Genomic DNA, 26,138 nt, shown 5'->3' with positions numbered 1-26,138 from the left:
CGGGCTGTTTTGGGTTAGTTAATTAAAAACTATGATAAACTTTGATTTAAAAGTTGTTATTCTGAGAAAATGATTTTTATTATGAACATGAAACTATATCCAAAAATTATGGTTAAACTCAAAGTGGAAGTATGTTTTCTAAAATGGTCATCTAGACGTCGTTCTTTCGACTGAAATGACTACCTTTACAAAAACGACTTGTAACTTATTTTTCCGACTATAAACCTATACTTTTTCTGTTTAGATTCATAAAATAGAGTTCAATATGAAACCATAGCAATTTGATTCACTCAAAACGGATTTAAAATGAAGAAGTTATGGGTAAAACAAGATTGGATAATTTTTCTCATTTTAGCTACGTGAAAATTAGTAACAAATCTATTCCAACCATAACTTAATCAACTTGTATTGTATATTATGTAATCTTGAGATACCATAGACACGTATACAATGTTTCGACCTATCATGTCGACACATCTATATATATTTCGAAACAACCATAGACACTCTATATGTGAATGTTGGAGTTAGCTATACAGGGTTGAGGTTGATTCCAAAATATATATAGTTTGAGTTGTGATCAATACTGAGATACGTATACACTGGGTCGTGGATTGATTCAAGATAATATTTATCGATTTATTTCTGTATATCTAACTGTGGACAACTAGTTGTAGGTTACTAACGAGGACAGCTGACTTAATAAACTTAAAACATCAAAATATATTAAAAGTGTTGTAAATATATCTTGAACATACTTTGATATATATGTATATATTGTTATAGGTTCGTGAATCAACCAGTGGCCAAGTCTTACTTCCCGACGAAGTAAAAATCTGTGAAAGTGAGTTATAGTCCCACTTTTAAAATCTAATATTTTTGGGATGAGAATACATGCAGGTTTTATAAATGATTTACAAAATAGATACAAGTACGTGAAACTACATTCTATGGTTGAATTATCGAAATCGAATATGCCCCTTTTTATTAAGTCTGGTAATCTAAGAATTAGGGAACAGACACCCTAATTGACGCGAATCCTAAAGATAGATCTATTGGGCCTAACAAACCCCATCCAAAGTACCGGATGCTTTAGTACTTCGAAATTTATATCATATCCGAAGGGTGTCCCGGAATGATGGGGATATTCTTATATATGCATCTTGTTAATGTCGGTTACCAGGTGTTCACCATATGAATGATTTTTATCTCTATGTATGGGATGTGTATTGAAATATGAAATCTTGTGGTCTATTGTTACGATTTGATATATATAGGTTAAACCTATAACTCACCAACATTTTTGTTGACGTTTTAAGCATGTTTATTCTCAGGTGATTATTAAGAGCTTCCGTTGTCGCATACTTAAATAAGGACGAGATTTGGAGTCCATGCTTGTATGATATTGTGTAAAAACTGCATTCAAGAAACTTATTTTGTTGTAACATATTTGTATTGTAAACCATTATGTAATGGTGGTGTGTAAACAGGATATTTTAGATTATCATTATTTGATAATCTACGTAAAGCTTTTTAGACCTTTATTGATGAAATAAAGGTTATGGTTTGTTTTAAAATGAATGCAGTCTTTGAAAAACGTCTCATATAGAGGTCAAAACCTCGCAACGAAATCAATTAATATGGAACGTTTTTAATCAATAAGAACGGGACATTTCACAATAGATTTATAAAACATTTTATAAAATTATTCTACATTGAGGTGTAACAAAAATATTTAATGATACAACTCAGCTTAGAATTTAAAATCAATGCTAAACAGCATATAATAATCCATGCTAAACAGCATATAGTAATCTATAGTTCTATTCCACAGCCTGAGGTGTAACCAAAAATATTTGTTGATACAACTCTACATAGAATTTAGTTTTTTACGGAACTATTTTGTAAATCAAAAAGCTCATTTATTCATCCCAAAACATTTAAAGAGTTTTAAAAATGGGATTAGTTTTTGTGTCTATTTCGTCAAACATTTGTAAAACAGCGCATGTATTCTCAGCCCAAAAATATATAATGAAAAGCAATTAAAAAGGGAGCAAATGAAACTCACAATACTGTATTTTGTAGAAAAAATACATATGACGACATTGAACATTGCAGTGTTGACCTCGGATTCACGAACCTATATCATTTATATATATATATATATATATATATATATATATATATATATATATATATATATTAACACATATAATAGTAATCGAACAAATTATGTATTGATATTAATAATATATATATTATTTTAATCCTTATATATTTTTTTATATACTTTGTATATATGTTTCATATAAATATTTGTTGTTAGAATGATATTAATAAAGATAGTGAATAACATGTTTTATTTTGTGATAATAATAATAATCATATTAATAATAATATTAGTAATAATAATAGTATACATAAAATAATACTAATAAAAGTAATAATGATAGTAATAATAATAATCTTAAATTTTTTGATAATCTTACTAATACTAATAAAAAATAAAAATAATAATTTTTATAAAAATGATAATTTTAAATATAATAATACTAGTAATAATAAGAATGATGATAATGATAACAATTACAATATTCATAAATTTATAGTAATACTCATAACATCATTTTCATATTATTTTCATTACCATATAATTTTAATCATTGCTATGCCTTACGGTTCGTTATCTTTTACTCGTTTCTCTCGTTATCGATAATGTATAGTCCGGTTTTAGAATTCATAATTTTTAACCATAAAATAACTTGCACCTTATATTATCGTAATGTTTATGATTAAAAAATTGTTATATTAATCTTTTATCATAATAATCTTCATGATATAACCATAATACTTTTATATTTATCTTCTAATAATCATAATCATATTTATTTTCATAAGTTACTAATAATAATAATAATAATAATAATAATAATAATAATAATAATAATAATAATAATAATAATAATAATAATAATAATAATAATAATAATAATAAATATAATACCTAATATAAAAAGGATTCTGTGGTTTGTTGTTGGCTCAAAAAGTAGATCTAGAATAGCAGAAGCAACTCGCATTTCAATCGACCCATCGATCAGGAGAGAATCGTCAAAGTATATCCGGTCAGTAATTCATCATCATCATCGTTTCAATTTAATCATTTATCCTCATCGTTAACAGGTTTTTATTCATCATCTTCTCTCTTCTTCCTGATCATCATAATCATTATCGCCATCATCAATTCTCATGATTTCAACAACATCTCATTCGACTAGTAGGAGCGAAATTAACAGTTTGGGAAATTTTTCTTGAGTGGGTTTCGATCTGAATCAGAGATAGAAAGCAGCACAGTGCAATCCGAAGAGGTTTCAGTTTTTTTATATTTTTATTTTTATTTATTTTATTTATTTTTATTACTTGGTTTGATGGGTTGTGGGTCGTTGTGATCGATACCCAAAATTGAAATGGGTTATGGCAGTAGCTTCAATTTGTTTTGAATTAGGTTCAGGTTTCATCGGAGTCAAATGGATAGTAAGATGGTTGTAGCAATTGGTATATTCGATCAGGAGTAGATTAGATGCTACATTCGTGATGTTTTAATGATGGTTGTTTGATTGCGAGTCAAAACATAAACAGAGCCGTAGTTGGTAGTGATGGTGTACAACGAATAGCAGGGACAGTAGATGCAACACTAGCCTAGTTTGTCTTTCTAATTGATTGATTTATAATTCGTGTATATTATGAATTTGAATGAATATGAAAGAATTACTGCAATTATATTTGTTGTTGTGGTATGTGGAAAAATGTAACCTTAATAGCTGAAACAGTGATAGATGTTATGCCTGGTGGTTCTAGTTGCTGGCAGCCACAATTATCAATACAGTAGATTTCGAACTAGCTCATATAAGTGTTTGTTTGCTCACGATGATTGCAGGTTGTTTCATTATGAACAAAAAAACAAGGTAGCAGCAGGTAAAGTTTAAAGGATTTATGTTTGTGATGATTTTGAGGTTCACAAAGAAGAAACAATCAAGAAAGAAGTGCTAATTGTTTTGATTCCATTTGAAACAGAAACAGTATACATCGAGTAGGTGGTTTGATGGTGGTTAGTGATGATTGGTGATGGAGGCTCACGGCCAAGGTGGTGATTAACCGGAGATGTTAAAGGTGGTGTTGTGAAGGAAAGGTGTTTGGTGTTCGAGCTTGAAACAACAGAGAAGGAAACACAAGGGACTCACATGGTTGGTGATGATACTTACCATATAATCATTTGTATATAATACTCATAATTGAAGTAAGTGGAATGTGAATCAACTTTTAGCAGCCACCTTTGGAATCTTTCTACATATGTCGACACTTAATGAGAAATAATAATAATAATTTATGTATGTTTAATTGAAATATGGTCCCCTTTTATTTATTTATTGAGATGTAATGTAAAGTTGATATGAGAAAACAATCATTGGGATTATAAGTTAAAATATACGGACTATTTCAGACAAGAGTATGCTCAAACGCATATAAATTAGTTTGTACAAACTAGTTCCAATTTTATGATGAATAAAGTACTGCAGGTAATCAAACTCATAATATGGAGTGTATTTTTTATAATCATTTTAACATAAACTTTGAATACATTTTAGTTAGGGTTCTTGTTACTTTCATGGGGAGTGAGTGACAGTTTTTGATGACAAAAAGAGGTGTGTATGTGGGTCGACAGAGATAGAAAGAAGAGATAGGAAATTGATTTCAACTCGTACAAATATTGGTATATTATATAACTATCCATCTATATCTATATGTATATATATAGGAGGGCTATGATGAATCGAAACAAACAAGTACAATAATCTTTTAATACCTTAATAAATCAAATGGAAAAGTAAGCACAATAATTCAAGAAATATCAGTTAGTAATAGTTATATATTAAACGTGCAGATTGGAAAGATACTTTAATAAATGGTAAAGCAGCCTCCAAACTTTGTAATTTAGTTACCGACAGTTTTAATAGGGATATTATATTGTTTGATATTTTACATATTTATTTCAAATATTCAAATCATATATTACTTCCAATTATATTTCAAATCAGTATATATATATCTATATATTTAAATATATATGTATTTATTTACAAATAATTTGTTCGTGAATCGTCGAACACAGTCCAAAGGTAAATGATTACATGAAAATAGTTCTAACATTCTGAGACTCAGTTTAATAGACTTTGCTTATCGTGTCGGAATCATTATAAGATTTAAGTTTAAATTTGGTCGGAAATTTCCGGGTCATCACAAAATACAACGGGTGAATGTTCATATAACATTGCAACTCCGGCACCGGTAACACCATCTCTGAGAATATCAAAGGAATCGGTTAATAATAGTGACAAATGTTACATTACATCATACAGTGTATCCAAAGGTAATTATTTGTGACATATATAATATTCAAACCTGTTTTATTTTTAAAATCTACATACTTACTTTTTTAAGTCGGCATTTTTACAAGTACGGTCAAAGCGGAATCAAAACAACAAGCATTGGAAGGAAAATATTACACCGATACCTTTTGACCTTGACCAAGCAAACATTCAAAGGAACTTCAAAGGGTTGTTCTTATAACTTTTTTTTATTTGTTAAACTATGTTATATTTTATAAATTAAACCAATAAATTATTATTTTTGGCAGACTATGTTGATTACGGCACTCTTAGTTATATATGTTCCGCTTGTGGTGCTAAATTATGAGATAAAGAGACGAAAGTAGGAAAAAAATACGGTTTCTCCCAGGCATTCTCACTTTGTTGTTTGAAAGGTAAAATAGTGCTGCCCGAATTCAACAAAGCTCCTCCTAAACTAATTTGAGATCTATATACTAACAATCATCCCAAGAGTCAACATTTCATTGAGAATGTTCGACAGTACAACATCATTTTTACATTTACTTCGATGGGTGATATGGTGGACGATCGTGTAAACAAAGGTCGTGGCCCTTATACATTTTGTATTCGTGGTCAAAATTGTCACCAATATGGAGGTTTATTACCAACGGATGGTCAAAAACCGAGATTCGGCCAGTTATACATATATGATACTGTAAATGAAACAAATAATAAGAAAGAAGCAATCAGGTATGATTCGTGTAATTCATATAGATTAACATTAAATAAACAATGTAGTAAATAAATATATGAGAATATTAACATTGATATTTATGATTTGTTGAATTCATAACAGTGGAAAAAACAGAACAAAGGCTTCGTCTTCACGCTATTCACTCGACGAGGATCTCATTCGTCAAATAATGGAAGTTCTCGATGAACATAATCCTCTTGTCAAGACGTTTCAGATGGCTCGTGACTGGTTTCTAGAAACACCTAATATGCAGATGAAAATTAAGTTAATTGGTAGACGAACCAAAGATGGACGTAATTACAATCTGCCAACGGTAGACGAAGTTGCAGCACTTATTGTAGGTGATATCAATGTTTCTTCGTATGACGAAAGGGATATTATAATCGATAGTCGTATTGAAGGGTTAAAAAGAATTTCTGAGCTTCACACCGAATATTTAACCCTACAATATCCACTTATGTTTATTTATGTAGAAGATGGGTACATGACAGACATTCTTCATCGTGATGTCGATGAGCATTCCACAAGAGTGAAAAAGAGGGTTACTATGCGTGAATTCTTCGCATATAAACTTCAAGAATGTGCTATTCCCACACTTGTGCACTTGGGTCGTAAGTTGTATCAACAATTTGTAGTTGATGCTTACACTGTGATTGAGGCAGAAAGTGAAATGTCCCGTTCGTATTGATTAAAAACGTTCCATATTAATTGATTTCGTTGCGAGGTTTTGACCTCTATATGAGACGTTTTTCAAAGACTGCATTCATTTTTAAAACAAACCATAACCTTTATTTCATAAATAAAGGTTTAAAAAGCTTTACGTAGATTATCAAATAATGATAATCTAAAATATCCTGTTTACACACGGCCATTACATAATGGTTTACAATACAAATATGTTACATCGAAATCAGTTTCTTGAATGCAGTTTTTACACAATATCATACAAACATGGACTCCAAATCTTGTCCTTATTTTAGTATGCAACAGCGGAAGCTCTTAATATTCACCTGAGAATAAACATGCCTTAAACGTCAACAAAAATGTTGGTGAGTTATAGGTTTAACCTATATATATCAAATCGTAACAATAGACCACAAGATTTCATATTTCAATACACATCCCATACATAGAGATAAAAATCATTCATATGGTGAACATCTGGTAACCGACATTAACAAGATGCATATATAAGAATATCCCCATCATTCCGGGACACCCTTCGGATATGATATAAATTTCGAAGTACTAAAGCATCCGGTACTTTGGATGGGGTTTGTTAGGCCCAATAGATCTATCTTTAGGATTCGCGTCAATTAGGGTGTCTGTTCCCTAATTCTTAGATTACCAGACTTAATAAAAAGGGGCATATTCGATTTCGATAATTCAACCATAGAATGTAGTTTCACGTACTTGTGTCTATTTTGTAAATCATTTATAAAACCTGCATGTATTCTCATCCCAAAAATATTAGATTTTAAAAGTGGGACTATAACTCACTTTCACAGATTTTTACTTCGTCGAGAAGTAAGACTTGGCCACTGTTGATTCACGAACCTATAACAATATATACATATATATTAAAGTATGTTCAAAATATATTTACAACACTTTTAATATATTTTGATGTTTTAAGTTTATTAAGTCAGCTGTCCTCGTTAGTAACCTACAACTAGTTGTCCACAGTTAGATGTACAGAAATAAATCGATAAATATTATCTTGAATCAATCCACGACCCAGTGTATACGTATCTCAGTATTGATCACAACTCAAACTATATATATTTTGGAATCAACCTCAACCCTGTATAGCTAACTCCAACATTCACATATAGAGTGTCTATGGTTGTTCCGAAATATATATAGATGTGTCGGCATGATAGGTCGAAACATTGTATACGTGTCTATGGTATCTCAAGATTACATAATATACAATACAAGTTGATTAAGTTATGGTTGGAATAGATTTGTTACCAATTTTCACGTAGCTAAAATGAGAAAAATTATCCAATCTTGTTTTACCCATAACTTCTTCATTTTAAATCCGTTTTGAGTGAATCAAATTGCTATGGTTTCATATTGAACTCTATTTTATGAATCTAAACAGAAAAAATATAGGTTTATAGTCGGAAAACTAAGTTACAAGTCATTTTTGTAAAGGTAGTCATTTCAGTCGAAAGAACGACGTCTAGATGACCATTTTAGAAAACATACTTCCACTTTGAGTTTAACCATAATTTTTGGATATAGTTTCATGTTCATAATAAAAATCATTTTCTCAGAATAACAACTTTTAAATCAAAGTTTATCATAGTTTTTAATTAACTAACCCAAAACAGCCCGCGGTGTTACTACGACGGCGTAAATCCGGTTTTACGGTATTTTTCGTGTTTCCAGGTTTTAAATCATTAAGTTAGCATATCATATAGATATAGAACATGTGTTTAGTTAATTTTAAAAGTCAAGTTAGAAGGATTAACTTTTTTTTGCGAACAAGTTTAGAATTAACTAAACTATGTTCTAGTGATTACGAGTTTAAACTTTCGAATAAGATAGTTTTATATATATGAATCGAATGATGTTATGAACATCATTACTACCTCAAGTTTAGTAGGTAAACCTACTGGAAGTGACAAGAAATGATCTAGCTTCAAAGGATCTTGGATGGCTTGAAAGTTCTTGAATAAGAAAGATAACCTACTGTATATAACAAAGGTTTCTTGATCTTAGATGATTACTTGGAATGGATTAGAAAGCTTGGAAGTAAATTAGTAAACTTGAAGGGATTTTTGAAGTGTTCTTGAAGTGTTCTTCCTATGATGATTATAGCTTGATTCTTGAAGTGATTTTTGATGAAGATGATGATTAACTACTGGAAAAATACGTTCATAATAGTGTGTGTGTGTTGAGAGAGAATTAGAAAGAGAATTGGAAGTGAAATGGAGTGAATGATGAGTGGTAATTGATGAGTGGTGAGTGGGGTTAAAAGGAGTTCTAGTTAGTTGACTAGCTCATGGTAGAAGTTAAAATTGATTAGTCATACATGACATAATCAAGAGTGGAATCCCATACTAGTTCCTATTGGTATATACCCATAGTAAGTACGTTTTGAAGCTGTGTATAATACGGGTAAGAATACGACTAGAATTCTTGATGAAAGAAAAGAATGGGAAAGTAACTGTAACCATTTTTGTTAAGTATGAGTATTTTGATATATGTCTAGAAGTCTTCCAAAAGTATTTTAATACATCTAAATACACTACATGTATATACATTTTAACTGAGTCGTTAAGTCATCGTTAGTCGTTACATGTAAGTGTTGTTTTGAAACCTTTAAGTTAACGATCTCAATTAATGTTGTTAACCCATTATTTATTATATCTAATGAGATGTTAAATTATTATATTATCATGATATTATGATATATTAATATATCTTAATATGATATATATACATTTAAATGTCGTTACAACGATAATCGTTACATATATGTCTCGTTTCGAAATCCTTAAGTTAGTAGTCTTGTTTATATGTATATAACTCATTGTTAATATACTTATGGAGATACTTACTTATCATAATCTCATGTTAACCATATGTATATCCATATATATATCGTCATGTCATTTTTACAAGTTTTAACGTTCGTGAATCGCCGGTCAACTTGGGTGGTCAATTGTCTATATGAAACATATTTCAATTAATCAAGTCTTAACAAGTTTGATTGCTTAACATGTTGGAAACATTTAATCATGTAAATATAAATCTCAATTAATATATATAAACATGGAAAAGTTCGGGTCACTACAGTACCTACCCGTTAAATAAATTTCGTCCCGAAATTTTAAGCTGTTGAAGGTGTTGACGAATCTTCTGGAAATAGATGCGGGTATTTCTTCTTTATCTGATCTTCACGCTCCCAGGTGAACTCGGGTCCTCTACAAGCATTCCATCGAACCTTAACAATTGGTATCTTGTTTTGCTTAAGTCTTTTAACCTCACGATCCATTATTTCGACGGGTTCTTCGATGAATTGGAGTTTTTCGTTGATTTGGATTTCATCTAATGGAATAGTGAGATCTTCTTTAGCAAAACATTTCTTCAAATTCGAGACGTGGAAAGTGTTATGTACAGCCGCGAGTTGTTGAGGTAACTCAAGTCGGTAAGCTACTGGTCCGACACGATCAATAATCTTGAATGGTCCAATATACCTTGGATTTAATTTCCCTCGTTTACCAAATCGAACAACGCCTTTCCAAGGTGCAACTTTAAGCATGACCATCTCTCCAATTTCAAATTCTATATCTTTTCTTTTAATGTCAGCGTAGCTCTTTTGTCGACTTTGGGCGGTTTTCAACCGTTGTTGAATTTGTATGATCTTCTCGGTAGTTTCTTGTATAATCTCCGGACCCGTAATCTGTCTATCCCCCACTTCACTCCAACAAATCGGAGACCTGCACTTTCTACCATAAAGTGCTTCAAACGGTGCCATCTCAATGCTTGAATGGTAGCTGTTGTTGTAGGAAAATTCTGCTAACGGTAGATGTCGATCCCAACTGTTTCTGAAATCAATAACACATGCTCGTAGCATGTCTTCAAGCGTTTGTATCGTCCTTTCGCTCTGCCCATCAGTTTGTGGATGATAGGCAGTACTCATGTCTAGACGAGTTCCTAATGCTTACTGTAATGTCTGCCAGAATCTTGAAATAAATCTGCCATCCCTATCAGAGATAATAGAGATTGGTATTCCATGTCTGGAGACAACTTCCTTCAAATACAGTCGTGCTAACTTCTCCATCTTGTCATCTTCTCTTATTGGCAGGAAGTGTGCTGATTTGGTGAGACGATCAACTATTACCCAAATAGTATCAAAACTACTTGCAGTCCTTGGCAATTTAGTGATGAAATCCATGGTAATGTTTTCCCATTTCCATTCTGGGATTTCGGGTTGTTGAAGTAGACCTGATGGTTTCTGATGCTCAGCTTTGATCTTAGAACACGTCAAACATTCTCCTACGTATTTAGCAACATCGGCTTTCATACCCGGCCACCAAAAATGTTTCTTGAGATCCTTATACATCTTCCCCGTTCCAGGATGTATTGAGTATCTAGTTTTATGAGCTTCTCTAAGTACCATTTCTCTCATATCTCCAAATTTTGGTACCCAAATCCTTTCAGCCCTATACCGGGTTCCATCTTCCCGAATATTAAGATGCTGCTCCGATCCTTTGGGTATTTCATCCTTTAAATTTCCTTCTTTTAAAACTCCTTGTTGCGCCTCCTTTATTTTAGTAAGGTTATTATGAATCATTATATTCATAGATTTTACTCGAATGGGTTCTCTGTCCTTCCTGCTCAAGGCATCGGCTACCACATTTGCCTTCCCCGGGTGGTAACGAATCTTAAAGTCGTAATCATTCAACAATTCAATCCACCTACGCTGCCTCATATTCAGTTGTTTCTGATTAAATATGTGTTGAAGACTTTTGTGGTCGGTATATATAATACTTTTGACCCCATATAAGTAGTGCCTCCAAGTCTTTAATGCAAAAACAACCGCGCCTAATTCCAAATCATGCGTCGTATAATTTTGCTCGTGAATCTTCAATTGTCTAGACGAATAAGCAATCACCTTCGTTCGTTGCATTAATACACAACCGAGACCTTGCTTTGATGCGTCACAATAAATCACAAAATCATCATTCCCTTCAGGCAATGACAATATAGGTGCCGTAGTTAGCTTTTTCTTCAATAACTGAAACGCTTTCTCTTGTTCATCCTTCCATTCAAATTTCTTCCCTTTATGCGTTAATGCAGTCAAGGGTTTTGCTATTCTGGAAAAGTCTTGGATGAACCTTCTGTAGTAACCAGCTAGTCCTAAAAACTGGCGTATGTGTTTCGGAGTTTTCGGGGTTTCCCACTTTTCAACAGTTTCTATCTTTGCCGGATCCACCTTAATACCTTTTTTGTTCACTATGTGACCGAGGAATTGAACTTCTTCCAACCAAAATGCACACTTTGAAAACTTAGCGTACAATTCTTCCTTCCTCAATACTTCTAACACCTTTCTCAAATGTTCACCGTGTTCTTGGTCATTCTTTGAGTAAATAAGTATGTCATCAATGAAAACAATGACAAACTTGTCAAGGTATGGTCCACACACTCGGTTCATAAGGTCCATGAACATAGCTGGTGCATTAGTTAAACCAAATGGCATGACCATAAACTCGTAATGACCGTAACGTGTTCTGAAAGCAGTCTTTCGAATATCATCTTCTTTCACCCGCATTTGATGATACCCGGAACGTAAGTCAATCTTTGAATAAACAGACGAGCCTTGTAGTTGATCAAATAAGTCGTCGATTCTCGGTAGTGGGTAGCGGTTCTTGATGGTAAGTTTGTTCAACTCTCGGTAGTCGATACACAACCTGAATGTACCATCTTTCTTCTTGACAAACAAAACAGGAGCTCCCCACGGTGATGTGCTTGGTCGAATGAAACCATGCTCTAAAATTTCTTGTAATTGGCTTTGCAGTTCTTTCATCTCGCTGGGTGCGAGTCTGTAAGGAGCAAGAGCTATTGGTGCAGCTCCTGGTACAAGATCTATTTGAAATTCAACGGATCGATGTGGGGGTAATCCCGGTAATTCTTTCGGAAATACATCGGGAAATTTTTTTGCGACGGGAACATCATTGATGCTCTTTTCTTCAGTTTGTACTTTCTCGACGTGTACTAGAACAGCATAGCAACCTTTTCTTATTAGTTTTTGTGCCTTCAAATTACTAATAAGATGTAGCTTCGTGTTGCCCTTTTCTCCGTACACCATTAAGGGTTTTCCTTTTTCTCGTATAATGCGAATTGCATTTTTGTAACAAACGATCTCTGCTTTCACTTCTTTCAACCAGTCCATACCGATTATCACATCAAAACTCCCTAACTCTACTGGTATCAAGTCAATCTTAAATGTTTCGCTAACCAGTTTAATTTCTCGATTCCGACATATATTATCTGCTGAAATTAATTTACCATTTGCTAATTCGAGTAAAAATTTACTATCCAAAGGCGTCAATGGACAACTTAATTTAGCATAAAAATCTCTACTCATATAGCTTCTATCCGCACCCGAATCAAATAAAACGTAAGCAGATTTATTGTCAATAAGAAACGTACCCGTAACAAGCTCCGGGTCTTCCTGTGCCTCTGCCGCATTAATATTGAAAACTCTTCCACGGCCTTGTCCATTCGTGTTCTCCTGGTTCAGGCAATTTCTAATAATGTGGCCCGGTTTTCCACATTTATAACAAACTACATTGGCATAATTTGCTCCGACACTACTTGCTCCGCCATTACTCATTCCGACACCATTTGTTCCTTTCGTTCTATTAACCCCTGGTCCGTAGACCTCACACTTCGCCGCGCTATGACCATTTCTTTTACACTTGTTGCAAAATTTGGTGCAGAACCCCGAGTGATACTTTTCACACCTTTGGCATAGCTGCTTCTGATTGTTGTTGTTGTTGCGGTTATTATTGTTGTTGAGATGATTGTTGTAGTTGATGTTGTTGTTGTTGTTGTTGTTGTTGTTGTTGGGCCGTTTGTTGTAGTTACGATTGATGTTGCGATTGTTGGGATAATTGTTGCGATTATTGTTGTAATTGCTGTTGTTGTTGTATTGGTGATTCTTATCACCGTTTTCCTCCCACTTTCTTTTGACTTGCTTCACATTGGCCTCTTTAGCAGTCTGTTCTTTAATTCTTTCTTCAATCTGGTTCACTAGTTTGTGAGCCATTCTACATGCCTGTTGTATGGAGGCGGGCTCGTGTGAACTTATATCTTCTTGGATTCTTTCTGGTAATCCTTTCACAAACGCGTCGATCTTCTCTTCCTCATCTTCGAATGCTCCCGGACACAATAGGCACAATTCTGTGAATCATCTTTCGTACGTGGTAATATCAAATCCTTGGGTTCGTAACCCTCTAAGTTCTGTCTTGAGCTTATTGACCTCGGTTCTGGGACGGTACTTCTCGTTCATCAAGTGCTTGAATGCTGACCACGTAGTGCGTACGCATCGTCTTGTCCCACTTGCTCTAGATAGGTATTCCACCATGTTAACGCAGAACCTGTGAAGGTATGCGTAGCGTACTTTACTTTGTCCTCTTTAGTACACTTACTTATGGCAAACACCGATTCGACCTTCTCGGTCCACCGTTTCAATCCGATCAGTCCTTCGGTTCCATCAAATTCCAAAGGTTTGCAGGCAGTGAATTCTTTGTAGGTGCATCCTACACGATTTCCTGTACTGCTAGATCCAAGGTTATTGTTGGTATGTAGCGCAGCCTGTACTGCGGCTATGTTTGAAGCTAGAAAAGTACGGAATTCCTCTTCATTCATATTCACGGTATGTCGAGTAGTCGGTGCCATTTCCTTCAAAATAGTCAAATGGAACAAGTTAATCATACAGAATATTAAGAGTAGTTAATAGTATTTCGTAGCATAATATGAACTCATTTATAAAAGCTTTTTCTTCATATTAGCATTTTATAAGTTTAAATTCGGGTAGTACCTACCCGTTAAGTTCATACTTAGTAGCTAATATACAATTCAACTACTATAATTCTATATGAAAAACTGATTATAATAATATTTCGCGTTCAAACTTTTATACAATATTTTACAAACTTACAATACCGCTTATTTTACATAAAGCATGAAATATAGCACACAATAACTTTGATACAAGATAGTTGTGAAGATAATTCTAGCTAGTACACAAGTCGTTCAGCAAAGGCAATAAAGACACGTAATTCATACGTCCAGAAACAAGTCATGCATTCTGGTTTTACTAGGACTACTTCCCATCCTTGGTCTTGTGGAACATAACCATTATGGCCGTTGATAAGACAGCGTGTTGTAACGTCGTTAAAGGGACGAGGGTTACGTAATGTCCAACAGTCCCGTAACAATCTAAAAACCTCATTTCTTACCCCAATTACCGACTCCGTCACTTGTGGGAATGTTTTGTTTAATAGTTGTAGGCCGATGTTCTTGTTCTCACTTTGGTGAGAAGCGAACATTACTAATCCGTAAGCATAACATGCTTCTTTATGTTGCATGTTAGCCGCTTTTTCTAAATCACGAAGTCCAATATTCGGATATATTGAGTCAAAATAATTTCTTAACCCATTGCGTAAAATAGCATTTGGGTTCCCCGCAATATATGCGTCAAAGTAAACACATCGTAACTTATGAATTTCCCAATGTGATATCCCCCATCTTTCGAACGAAAGCCTTTTATAAACCAAGGAATTCTTGGAACGTTCTTCGAATGTCTTACAAACTGATCTCGCCTTAAATAGTTGTGCCGAAGAATTCTGACCAACTCTAGACAAGATTTCATCAATCATGTCTCCGGGTAGGTCTCTTAAAATATTGGGTTGTCTATCCATTTTGTGTTTTTATACTGTAAAATATACAAGAGTTAGATTCATAAAAAAAAATACTTATTAATACAAGCAATTTTTACATATATCATAAAGCATAAGCACACTATATTACATATATTACACCACACGAATACAACTATCTTATTCCGACTCGCTTGTTTCTTCTTCTTCGGTTTTGGTTCGTTTTGCCAAGTTTCTAGGGATATATGATGTTCCCCTAATACGAACCGTCGTTTTCCACATTGGTTTAGAAAAACATGGTGGTTTAGAGGTTCCCGGGTCATTGTTACAACTTAAGGACTTCGGGGGTTGACGATACATATAAAGTTCATCGGGGTTGGAATTAGATTTCTCTATTTTTATGCCCTTTCCCTTATTATTTTCTTTTGCCTTTTTAAATTCAGTTGGGGTAATTTCTATAACATCATCGGAATTCTCGTCAGAATCCGATTCATCGGAGAATTGGTAATCCTCCCAATATTTTGCTTCCTTAGCGGAAACACCATTGACCATAATTAACCTTGGTCGGTTGGTTGAGGATTTTCTTTTACTTAACCGTTTTATTATTTTCCCCACCTGTTCTATTTCTTCATCCGGTTCCGATTCTTCTTCCGGTTCTGATTCTTCTTCTGGTTCCGACTCTTCTTCCGGTTCCTCTTCGGGAACTTGTGAATCAGTCCACGAATCATTCCAATTTACATTTGACTCTTCATTATTATTAGGTGAGTCAATGGGACTTGTTCGGGAGGTAGACATCTATCACATAATATCAAACGCGTTAAGACATTAATATATCACATAATATTCACATGTTAAAAATATATAGTTTCCAACAAAATTTGTTAAGCAATCATTTTTCAAGTAAACACGGTCGAAGTCCAGACTCACTAATGCATCCTAACAAACTCGATAAGACACACTAATGCAAAATTCTGGTTCTCTAAGACCAACGCTCGGATACCAACTGAAATGTCCCGTTCTTATTGATTAAAAACGTTCCATATTAATTGATTTCGTTGCGAGGTTTTGACCTCTATATGAGACGTTTTTCAAAGACTGCATTCATTTTTAAAACAAACCATAACCTTTATTTCATAAATAAAGGTTTAAAAAGCTTTACGTAGATTATCAAATAATGATAATCTAAAATATCCTGTTTACACACGGCCATTACATAATGGTTTACAATACAAATATGTTACATCGAAATCAGTTTCTTGAATGCAGTTTTTACACAATATCATACAAACATGGACTCCAAATCTTGTCCTTATTTTAGTATGCAACAGCGGAAGCTCTTAATATTCACCTGAGAATAAACATGCCTTAAACGTCAACAAAAATGTTGGTGAGTTATAGGTTTAACCTATATATATCAAATCGTAACAATAGACCACAAGATTTCATATTTCAATACACATCCCATACATAGAGATAAAAATCATTCATATGGTGAACACCTGGTAACCGACATTAACAAGATGCATATATAAGAATATCCCCATCATTCCGGGACACCCTTCGGATATGATATAAATTTCGAAGTACTAAAGCATCCGGTACTTTGGATGGGGTTTGTTAGGCCCAATAGATCTATCTTTAGGATTCGCGTCAATTAGGGTGTCTGTTCCCTAATTCTTAGATTACCAGACTTAATAAAAAGGGGCATATTCGATTTCGATAATTCAACCATAGAATGTAGTTTCAAGTACTTGTGTCTATTTTGTAAATCATTTATAAAACCTGCATGTATTCTCATCCCAAAAATATTAGATTTTAAAAGTGGGACTATAACTCACTTTCACAGATTTTTACTTCGTCGAGAAGTAAGACTTGGCCACTGTTGATTCACGAACCTATAACAATATATACATATATATTAAAGTATGTTCAAAATATATTTACAACACTTTTAATATATTTTGATGTTTTAAGTTTATTAAGTCAGCTGTCCTCGTTAGTAACCTACAACTAGTTGTCCACAGTTAGATGTACAGAAATAAATCGATAAATATTATCTTGAATCAATCCACGACCCAGTGTATACGTATCTCAGTATTGATCACAACTCAAACTATATATATTTTGGAATCAACCTCAACCCTGTATAGTAACTCCAACATTCACATATAGAGTGTCTATGGTTGTTCCGAAATATATATAGATGTGTCGACATGATAGGTCGAAACATTGTGTAATGACCCGGAATTTTTCGACCAAATTATACTTATGAGATTAATATTTACATAAATTAAACCATACCAACATGATAAGCAATCCAAATTGTTGAGACTTGTGTTTTTGAAAAGAGTTTTACACAACGTTTGACCGTCCAATATGACCGATGATATCACGAACTATATAACATACGATAATTATACGTTTGTGTATATATATGTATTTATATATATTTAACATGATTTAAGGATGGTTTAACATCTCATTGTGTACTAATGACAATGAGTTATAAGTATATTTTGAAACTACTCACTTAAGTTTTCAAAACGATAACTATACGTAACATTCTTTGATATATATACTTATAATCTATAATGCTTATACATGTATCGTATATATAATGTATTTAATCACTTTTTAAGGACTTAAATACATAAAACAATATAAGTATATTCACAAAAGATAGCTATATTTGAATTCTCGTTCCGTTCCTCAAGATTTCTATACGTATATCTAGGGTATATGTACCCGTATCATACCCAGCTTCTATATGTATTTACTATTGGTATATACACATCAAATCAACATCCTAATCAACATTATTACTGCCCTAGATATGAGGTAACTAGAATTTGTCAAGTAGTATGAATTATTAGTAAGAAAACAAAATTAGGAATCCTTTTCTTTCTTTATAAACTAAAAACGTTTTTATAAATGAACACCATTTCTTCACTCCATTTTCTCATATCTACACCCTCATTTATCTCTCAAAATACTTCTAACATCATACTTGATCATCTCCGAGCATTTTCCCCATCATTTAGCTTCAATTACAAGCCTTAAACACCATAAGAAAACTCTTTCAAGAACATATCAAAATAACCACCCATTTGAAGAAGTTTACTTCCAACCTTTTGATCTAACTCCACCACTCTTTGATTCCAAGATTATTTCTTATCTTTTGCAGTAACTTTGTCCAAGTAACTTGAGGTAGTAACCTTGTTCATAATTTTATTCAATTCATATTCATATAGCTATCTTATTTTGTGGTATAAAATTTTAACAACAAGAACATAGTTTGAATGATTTCAAACTTGTTCGCAAACTAAATAGATCCTTCTAACTTGACTTTTAAAACACTTCAAGACCTGTAATATATCATAATGATATGCTAACCTAACAAGATATAATTTGATTTTACAAAGAACATCTTAAAAACTGAATCTACGTCGTCAGAGTTCAACCGGGGGCTGTTTTGGGTTGGATAATTAAAAACCATCTTGAACTTTGAATTGGAAGTTTATGTTCTAGAAAAATGATATTTCTTATGAATATGTTAACACATAAAAATTTTATGGTTTAACTCAAAGTGTAAGTATTTTTAGAAAAATGATCATTAAATGTTGTTTTTATGATGGAAAATGATCACTTTCATAAGTTTCACCAAAGTTTGACCTATAACCTATGATTTCGAATACAAACTAAGGTATTTTCAGTTCATATTCTTAAAATTTGACTCGATCCAAGGAAGTGGCAAGTTGAACCAACAAAAACGGAGTTGTAATGAAGAAACTACTACTAAAATAAGATTGGGTATCCGAAGCTAGTTTAGCTACGAAAATATTTGGAGAAAAAGTAAATTAATCATATCTTTTCTAATTAATATGATATTTTATATATAATTACTTATGATTTGATTTTATATATTTCAGGACCACCCGTAAGCAACACGAGAAGATTAATCATAAGACCTCATGATTGTACGCAACACGTCATTTGACAACACGGTACTTTATGTACGCAACACGTCATTTGACAACATGGTACCATGGGTCGAGATTAATTCTGATCAATACGAATACGATGGGGTCTTTATTTATTTTATTTAAGCAACTAATTGTGGACCACTAACATCGGACTAAGAAAATATTAAAAGTATTAAAAGTATATGTAACGATTACTTAAAAAGAAAATATGTTGATATATTATATATATGGTTAGGTTCGTGATATCTATCGGAGACCAAGTCGAATTAAATACCTTCAAGGCAAAAGTGAGTTTCATTTGCTCCCTTTTTAATTGCTTTTGCAATATATATTTCTGGGCTGAGAATACATGCGCTGCTTTTATAAATGTTTACAAAATAGACACAAGTACTTAAAAATATATTCTACGTTGAGTTGTACCACTGGCATATTTCCCTGTAGCTTGGTAACTATTATTTACATGGGTATTGTAAACGCGAATCCTGTTGATAGATCTATCGGGCCTGACAACCCCAACCAGACTGGACGACCAGTATTCAACGGTTGCACAGTACTTCGTTTTGGTGACTACACTTGGTACGGTGTAGTGAGATTTCATAATAAAGGGAATATGCGACGTTGATTAAATGTTAAGTATGGTTACCAAGTGCTCAACCACTTAGAATGCTTGTTTATGATTATGAAATCTTGTGGTCTATTAACATATTGAAATGATTGTTATGATAAACCTATGAACTCACCAACCTTTTGGTTGACACTTTATAGCATGTTTATTCTCAGGTACGAATTAAGTCTTCCGCTGTGCATTTGCTCAATATAAGGACATTACTTGGAGCCGATCATCGCAATGGGACCAAATGTTGATGACTTCGTCCAGGTGGATTAGGACGGGTCCTTTCACATTGTATACGTGTCTATGGTATCTCAAGATTACATAATATACAATACAAGTTAATTAAGTTATGGTTGGAATAGATTTGTTACCAATTTTCACGTAGCTAAAATGAGAAAAATTATCCAATCTTGTTTTACCCATAACTTCTTCATTTTAAATCCGTTTTGAGTGAATCAAATTGCTATGGTTTCATATTGAACTCTATTTTATGAATCTAAACAGAAAAATTATAGGTTTATAGTCGGAAAAATAAGTTACAAGTCATTTTTGTAAAGGTAGTCATTTCAGTCGAAAGAACGACGTCTAGATGACCATTTTAGAAAACATACTTCCACTTTGAGTTTAACCATAATTTTTGGATATAGTTTCATGTTCATAATAAAAATAATTTTCTCAGAATAACAACTTTTAAATCAAAGTTTATCATAGTTTTTAATTAACTAACCCAAAACAGCCCGCGGTGTTACTACGACGGCGTAAATCCGGTTTTACGGTATTTTTCGTGTTTCCAGGTTTTAAATCATTAAGTTAGCATATCATATAGATATAGAACATGTGTTTAGTTAATTTTAAAAGTCAAGTTAGAAGGATTAACTTTTGTTTGCGAACAAGTTTAGAATTAACTAAACTATGTTCTAGTGATTACGAGTTTAAACCTTCGAATAAGATAGTTTTATATATATGAATCGAATGATGTTATGAACATCATTACTACCTCAAGTTTAGTAGGTAAACCTACTGGAAGTGACAAGAAATGATCTAGCTTCAAAGGATCTTGTATGGCTTGAAAGTTCTTGAATAAGAAAGATAACCTACTGTATATAACAAAGGTTTCTTGATCTTAGATGATTACTTGGAATGGATTAGAAAGCTTGGAAGTAAATTAGTAAACTTGAAGGGATTTTTGAAGTGTTCTTGAAGTGTTCTTCCTATGATGATTATAGCTTGATTCTTGAAGTGATTTTTGATGAAGATGATGATTAACTACTGGAAAAATACGTTCATAATAGTGTGTGTGTGTTGAGAGAGAATTAGAAAGAGAATTGGAAGTGAAATGGAGTGAATGATGAGTGGTAATTGGTGAGTGGTGAGTGGGGTTAAAAGGAGTTCTAGTTAGTTGACTAGCTCATGGTAGAAGTTAAAATTGATTAGTCATACATGACATAATCAAGAGTGGAATCCCATGCTAGTTCCTATTGGTATATACCCATAGTAAGTACGTTTTGAAGCTGTGTATAATACGGGTTAGAATACGACTAGAATTCTTGATGAAAGAAAAGAATGGGAAAGTAACTGTAACCATTTTCGTTAAGTATGAGTATTTTGATATATGTCTAGAAGTCTTCCAAAAGTATTTTAATACATCTAAATACACTACATGTATATACATTTTAACTGAGTCGTTAAGTCATCGTTAGTCGTTACATGTAAGTGTTGTTTTGAAACCTTTAAGTTAACGATCTCAATTAATGTTGTTAACCCATTGTTTATTATATCTAATGAGATGTTAAATTATTATATTATCATGATATTATGATATATTAATATATCTTAATATGATATATATACATTTAAATGTCGTTACAACGATAATCGTTACATATATGTCTCGTTTCGAAATCCTTAAGTTAGTAGTCTTGTTTATATGTATATAACTCATTGTTAATATACTTATGGAGATACTTACTTATCATAATCTCATGTTAACCATATGTATATCCATATATATATCGACATGTCGATTTTACAAGTTTTAACGTTCGTGAATCGCCGGTCAACTTGGGTGGTCAATTGTCTATATGAAACATATTTCAATTAATCAAGTCTTAACAAGTTTGATTGCTTAACATGTTGGAAACATTTAATCATGTAAATATCAATCTCAATTAATATATATAAACATGGAAAAGTTCGGGTCACTACAGAAAGAATCTCATACATCAGGAAAAATCAGAATATTCTAACTTATTGAATCAGATACTTTCACCAACTTATTGAATTCAGCGGCGTCAGGTTCTTCAGAGAATAGTATGATGGGAAATAGGATAAAACTTCCTTCCTCATTCACAGGGAGTGCTAGATATATGATTAAGAATTATCGTGATGCTATGGCACTTTGTCGTGTATTTGGCTATCCCGACTTATTTTTAACTTTCACATGTAATCCAAAGTGGCCAGAAATCACAAGAGAAATGGACAGGATCGGTTTTAAACCAGAAGACAAACCATCTTTTTGAGCAAGGATCTTTAAAATGAAGCTCGATCAACTAATGAAAGATATAAGCAAAAAAAATTATTTGGTACTGTTAAAGTAGGTTTGTCTATTACTTTTTAATTAGTTTTTGTATATAATCTTCTCTTAAACTATTTAGTTATATGTAATGAGTACATACTAATTGAATAATCACTAATATATAACAAAATTTTAGATTATTCAATAATATAAAACATCCTTATTAATAATTTGTTTCTTTATTTTTTCAGAAGTCTATATCGTGGAATTTCAGAAATGTGGTTTGCCTCAGGCCCATATATGCTTATTCCTTGATGAAAGAAACAAAATACCCAACCAGAAGATGTAGATCAGTATACATGTGCTGAAATACCAAATGAAATCAAAGAACCCGAACTTTATCAACTCGTGTCAGATTTAATGATTCACGGTCCTTGCGGTGAAAGGAATCCATCGTGCCAGTGCACTGATTCAGACAGAAAATGTATAAAAAGGTTTCCAAAACCTTTCTCAGATGTAACAAAAACTGATCAAGACGGTTATTCAATTACCGAAGAAGGGATGATGGAAGAACGGTAACAAAATAAGGTCTTGAATTGGATAACAGAAGTGTGGTAGCTTATAATCCTTACCTCTTTAAAGGTACCAAGCTCATCTCAATGTTGAGTGGTGTAACCAAGTTGCTTCAATTAGTTATTTTTTCAAATATATCAACAAAGGTAATGATAGGATTACAGCGCAGCACTGTAATGCAGAAACTGATGAAATTCAAGACTACTACGATTGTCGATATGTTTCATCGTGTGAAGCCATTTGGAGGATTTTGAACTTCGATATACATCATCATTACCCCAGCGTTATAAGACTACCGTTCCATTTGGTGGGACAACAGCAAATCATTTTTGATGAAGGGGAATTAATTGATGAGGTATTAGAAAAGCCATCAGTCAATACGTCAATGTTCATCGAATGGATGAATTGTAACGCTTCGAACCAAGAAGCACGCGAATTGACTTATGTTGAATTCCGGACAAAGTTCATTTGGAACAAAGATAATCGGAGTTGGATTAGGCATAAAAGAAACACCGGTGCAATTGGTCGTATTCATCATGTGGCACCAGCGTCTGGTGATCTTTTTTTCTTAGAATACTTCTCAATAAGGTTAAAGGTCCAACTTCCTATGAAGATATCCGCACGGTAAATGGTCAGGTATTTAATAGCTACAAAGACGCCTGCTACGATTTAGGTTTATTGGATGATGATAAGGAGTATATAGAAGGTATACAAGAGGCGTTTTTTGGGGAGTGTTGTCATTTCGTCAGAAAATTATTTGCACAATTACTATTATCTAACACTACGAGTCAACCTGAAGTTGTGTTTGAGAAAATATTTCAATTTTTATCGGTGGATATCTTTCATCCGCACAGAACAGGTAAGGATATTTAAATTATATTATACTTCAATTGTCATATTGGAGTATATTATTAAATTAAATTAAATTCATTGCAGGGACATAAATTGAGATTCAACTATTAAAATATTTGACTTTACAAGAGATTGACAAACTACTTCAACGCAATAGTAGTTCATTGAGAAGTTTTAGTTCAATGACATGCCCATCGAATCATACAAGGAATATTTCAGAAAACCATCTTATTATAGATGAGCTCTCCTACGACAAAAGTACACTTACAAATCAACATTCAGATTTCATTACAACGTTAACATCCGAACAAAAGGAGGCATACGATCAGATAATAAAAGCGGTTGATCACGGCAAAGGAGGTGTGTTCTTTTTGTACGGTTATGGTGGTACTGGAAAAACCTTCCTTTGGAAAACACTCTCAGCTGCATTGCGCAGTAAAGGAGAATTGTTTTAAATGTTGCGTCAAGTGGGATAGCAACTTTGCTATTATCTGGAGGTCGGACGGCTCATTCACGTTTTCACATACCGCTTCAACCTACGGATGAGTCATTTTGTACTATTTCTCCAAGCAGCAAATTGGGTGAGCTCATTCAGAGAACAAAACTGCTTATTTGGGATGAGGCCCCGATGGTTAACAAGATGTGCGTTGAAGCACTAGATCGTTCTATGCGTGATATATGTCATCAATCCAATCCTGATAGTATGGATACTCTCTTTGGGGGTAAAACAGTTGTGTTTGGTGGTGACTTTAGACAAATATTACCTGTTATTCAAAAAGGTAAAAGAGAAGATATAGTAGATGCATCTCTAAATTCTTCTTATTTGTGGGATTATGTTACTGTTTTAAAACTTACAGTTAACATGAGATTATGTGGTATTGAAACTGAAGCAAATACTAGAAGTTTTGCTCAATGGATACTTGACATAGGCAACGGTGATGTCGGTGAATCTGAAGACGGAGTTTTTGATATTGAAATTCCACAAGATCTTTTGATAACAGATCTTGATGATCCAATTGGTTCGATCATCTCAACTATTTATCCAGATTATCTTTTTAATCTTGGCAATCCAGAATATTATCAGCAACGTGCAATTCTTGCTCCAACTCATGAAGTAGTTAACATCATTAGTGATAGAATGATGATGTGTTTGGAAGGAGAAGAAAGGTCATATTTTAGCTCAGACGGTATATGTGCGTCATAGAGAGACGCTGACTTTAATAATGAACTATACAATACCGATTTCCTAAATAGCATTGAAGTTGGTGGTTTACCAAAGCACAATCTGAGGCTCAAAATTGGTGTACCAGTTATGTTACTTCAAAATATAGATCAGGTAGGAGGTTTGTGTAACGGTACACGTTTACAAATTGTGCATTTAGGAGAAAAAATCATCAAAGTAAAAATTTTAACGAGCTCAAACGTGGGGAAGATTACAGCGTTATCACGTATGCTTATCGTACCGACAGACAAGAGAATACCTTTCAGATTCCAAAGAAGACAATATCCATTGTCGGTGTGCTTTGCAATGACAATAAATAAAAGTCAAGGACACTCACTATCGCGGGTCGGTTTATTTCTTCCAAAACTGGTGTTTAGTCATGGACAACTATACGTTGCACTATCTCGGGTTACTAATCGGTAAGGAATCAAGATATTAATCTTAGACAATGATAACAAACTATCCAACACAACAAAAAATGTGGTATACAAAGAAGTCTTGCAACACTTATAGACTTAATTGAAGAAATGTTTTAAAAAATTTCCATTTGTATGATATCTTTGAACTATTATGTATGTATAATATTTTTTTATAAATATTTGAATTATGTTACATTATTATGATTTCCACCAAGTATAATCTATTTTTTAAATATGTTTCATTCATATCATATATGTGACAAAAATTGTATAAGTTTTCATGTGATGTTACTAATATTATAAGTACGGTATCTTAGAAATAATATGAATTCCAACGTGCAACGCATGGGCTCCAAAACCTAGTATATATATATATATATATATATATATATATATATATATATATATATATATATATA

General features: G+C 32.9%; 2 protein-coding genes across 2 annotated transcripts; both read left to right on the top strand.

Annotated features, from left to right (window-relative positions):
- The first annotated feature begins 5,952 nt into the window (after positions 1-5,952).
- Positions 5,953-24,533, top strand: LOC139842341 (uncharacterized). Its single transcript, XM_071832491.1, has 6 exons — positions 5,953-6,134; positions 6,241-6,815; positions 22,994-23,228; positions 23,296-23,780; positions 23,900-24,085; positions 24,208-24,533. Exons 1-6 carry the CDS (start codon positions 5,953-5,955, stop codon positions 24,531-24,533), a joined length of 1,989 nt encoding a protein of 662 aa, XP_071688592.1.
- Positions 24,534-24,706: 173 nt separating this feature from the next.
- LOC139842340 (uncharacterized) lies at positions 24,707-25,282 on the top strand. Its single transcript, XM_071832490.1, has one exon. It carries the CDS (start codon positions 24,707-24,709, stop codon positions 25,280-25,282), a length of 576 nt encoding a protein of 191 aa, XP_071688591.1.
- Positions 25,283-26,138: the final 856 nt, after the last annotated feature.

This window comes from Rutidosis leptorrhynchoides, chromosome 4, assembly GCF_046630445.1.
Source record: "Rutidosis leptorrhynchoides isolate AG116_Rl617_1_P2 chromosome 4, CSIRO_AGI_Rlap_v1, whole genome shotgun sequence".
NCBI classification, from domain to species: Eukaryota; Viridiplantae; Streptophyta; class Magnoliopsida; order Asterales; family Asteraceae; genus Rutidosis; species Rutidosis leptorrhynchoides.
This window is presented reverse-complemented; position numbering and strand designations above follow the sequence as displayed.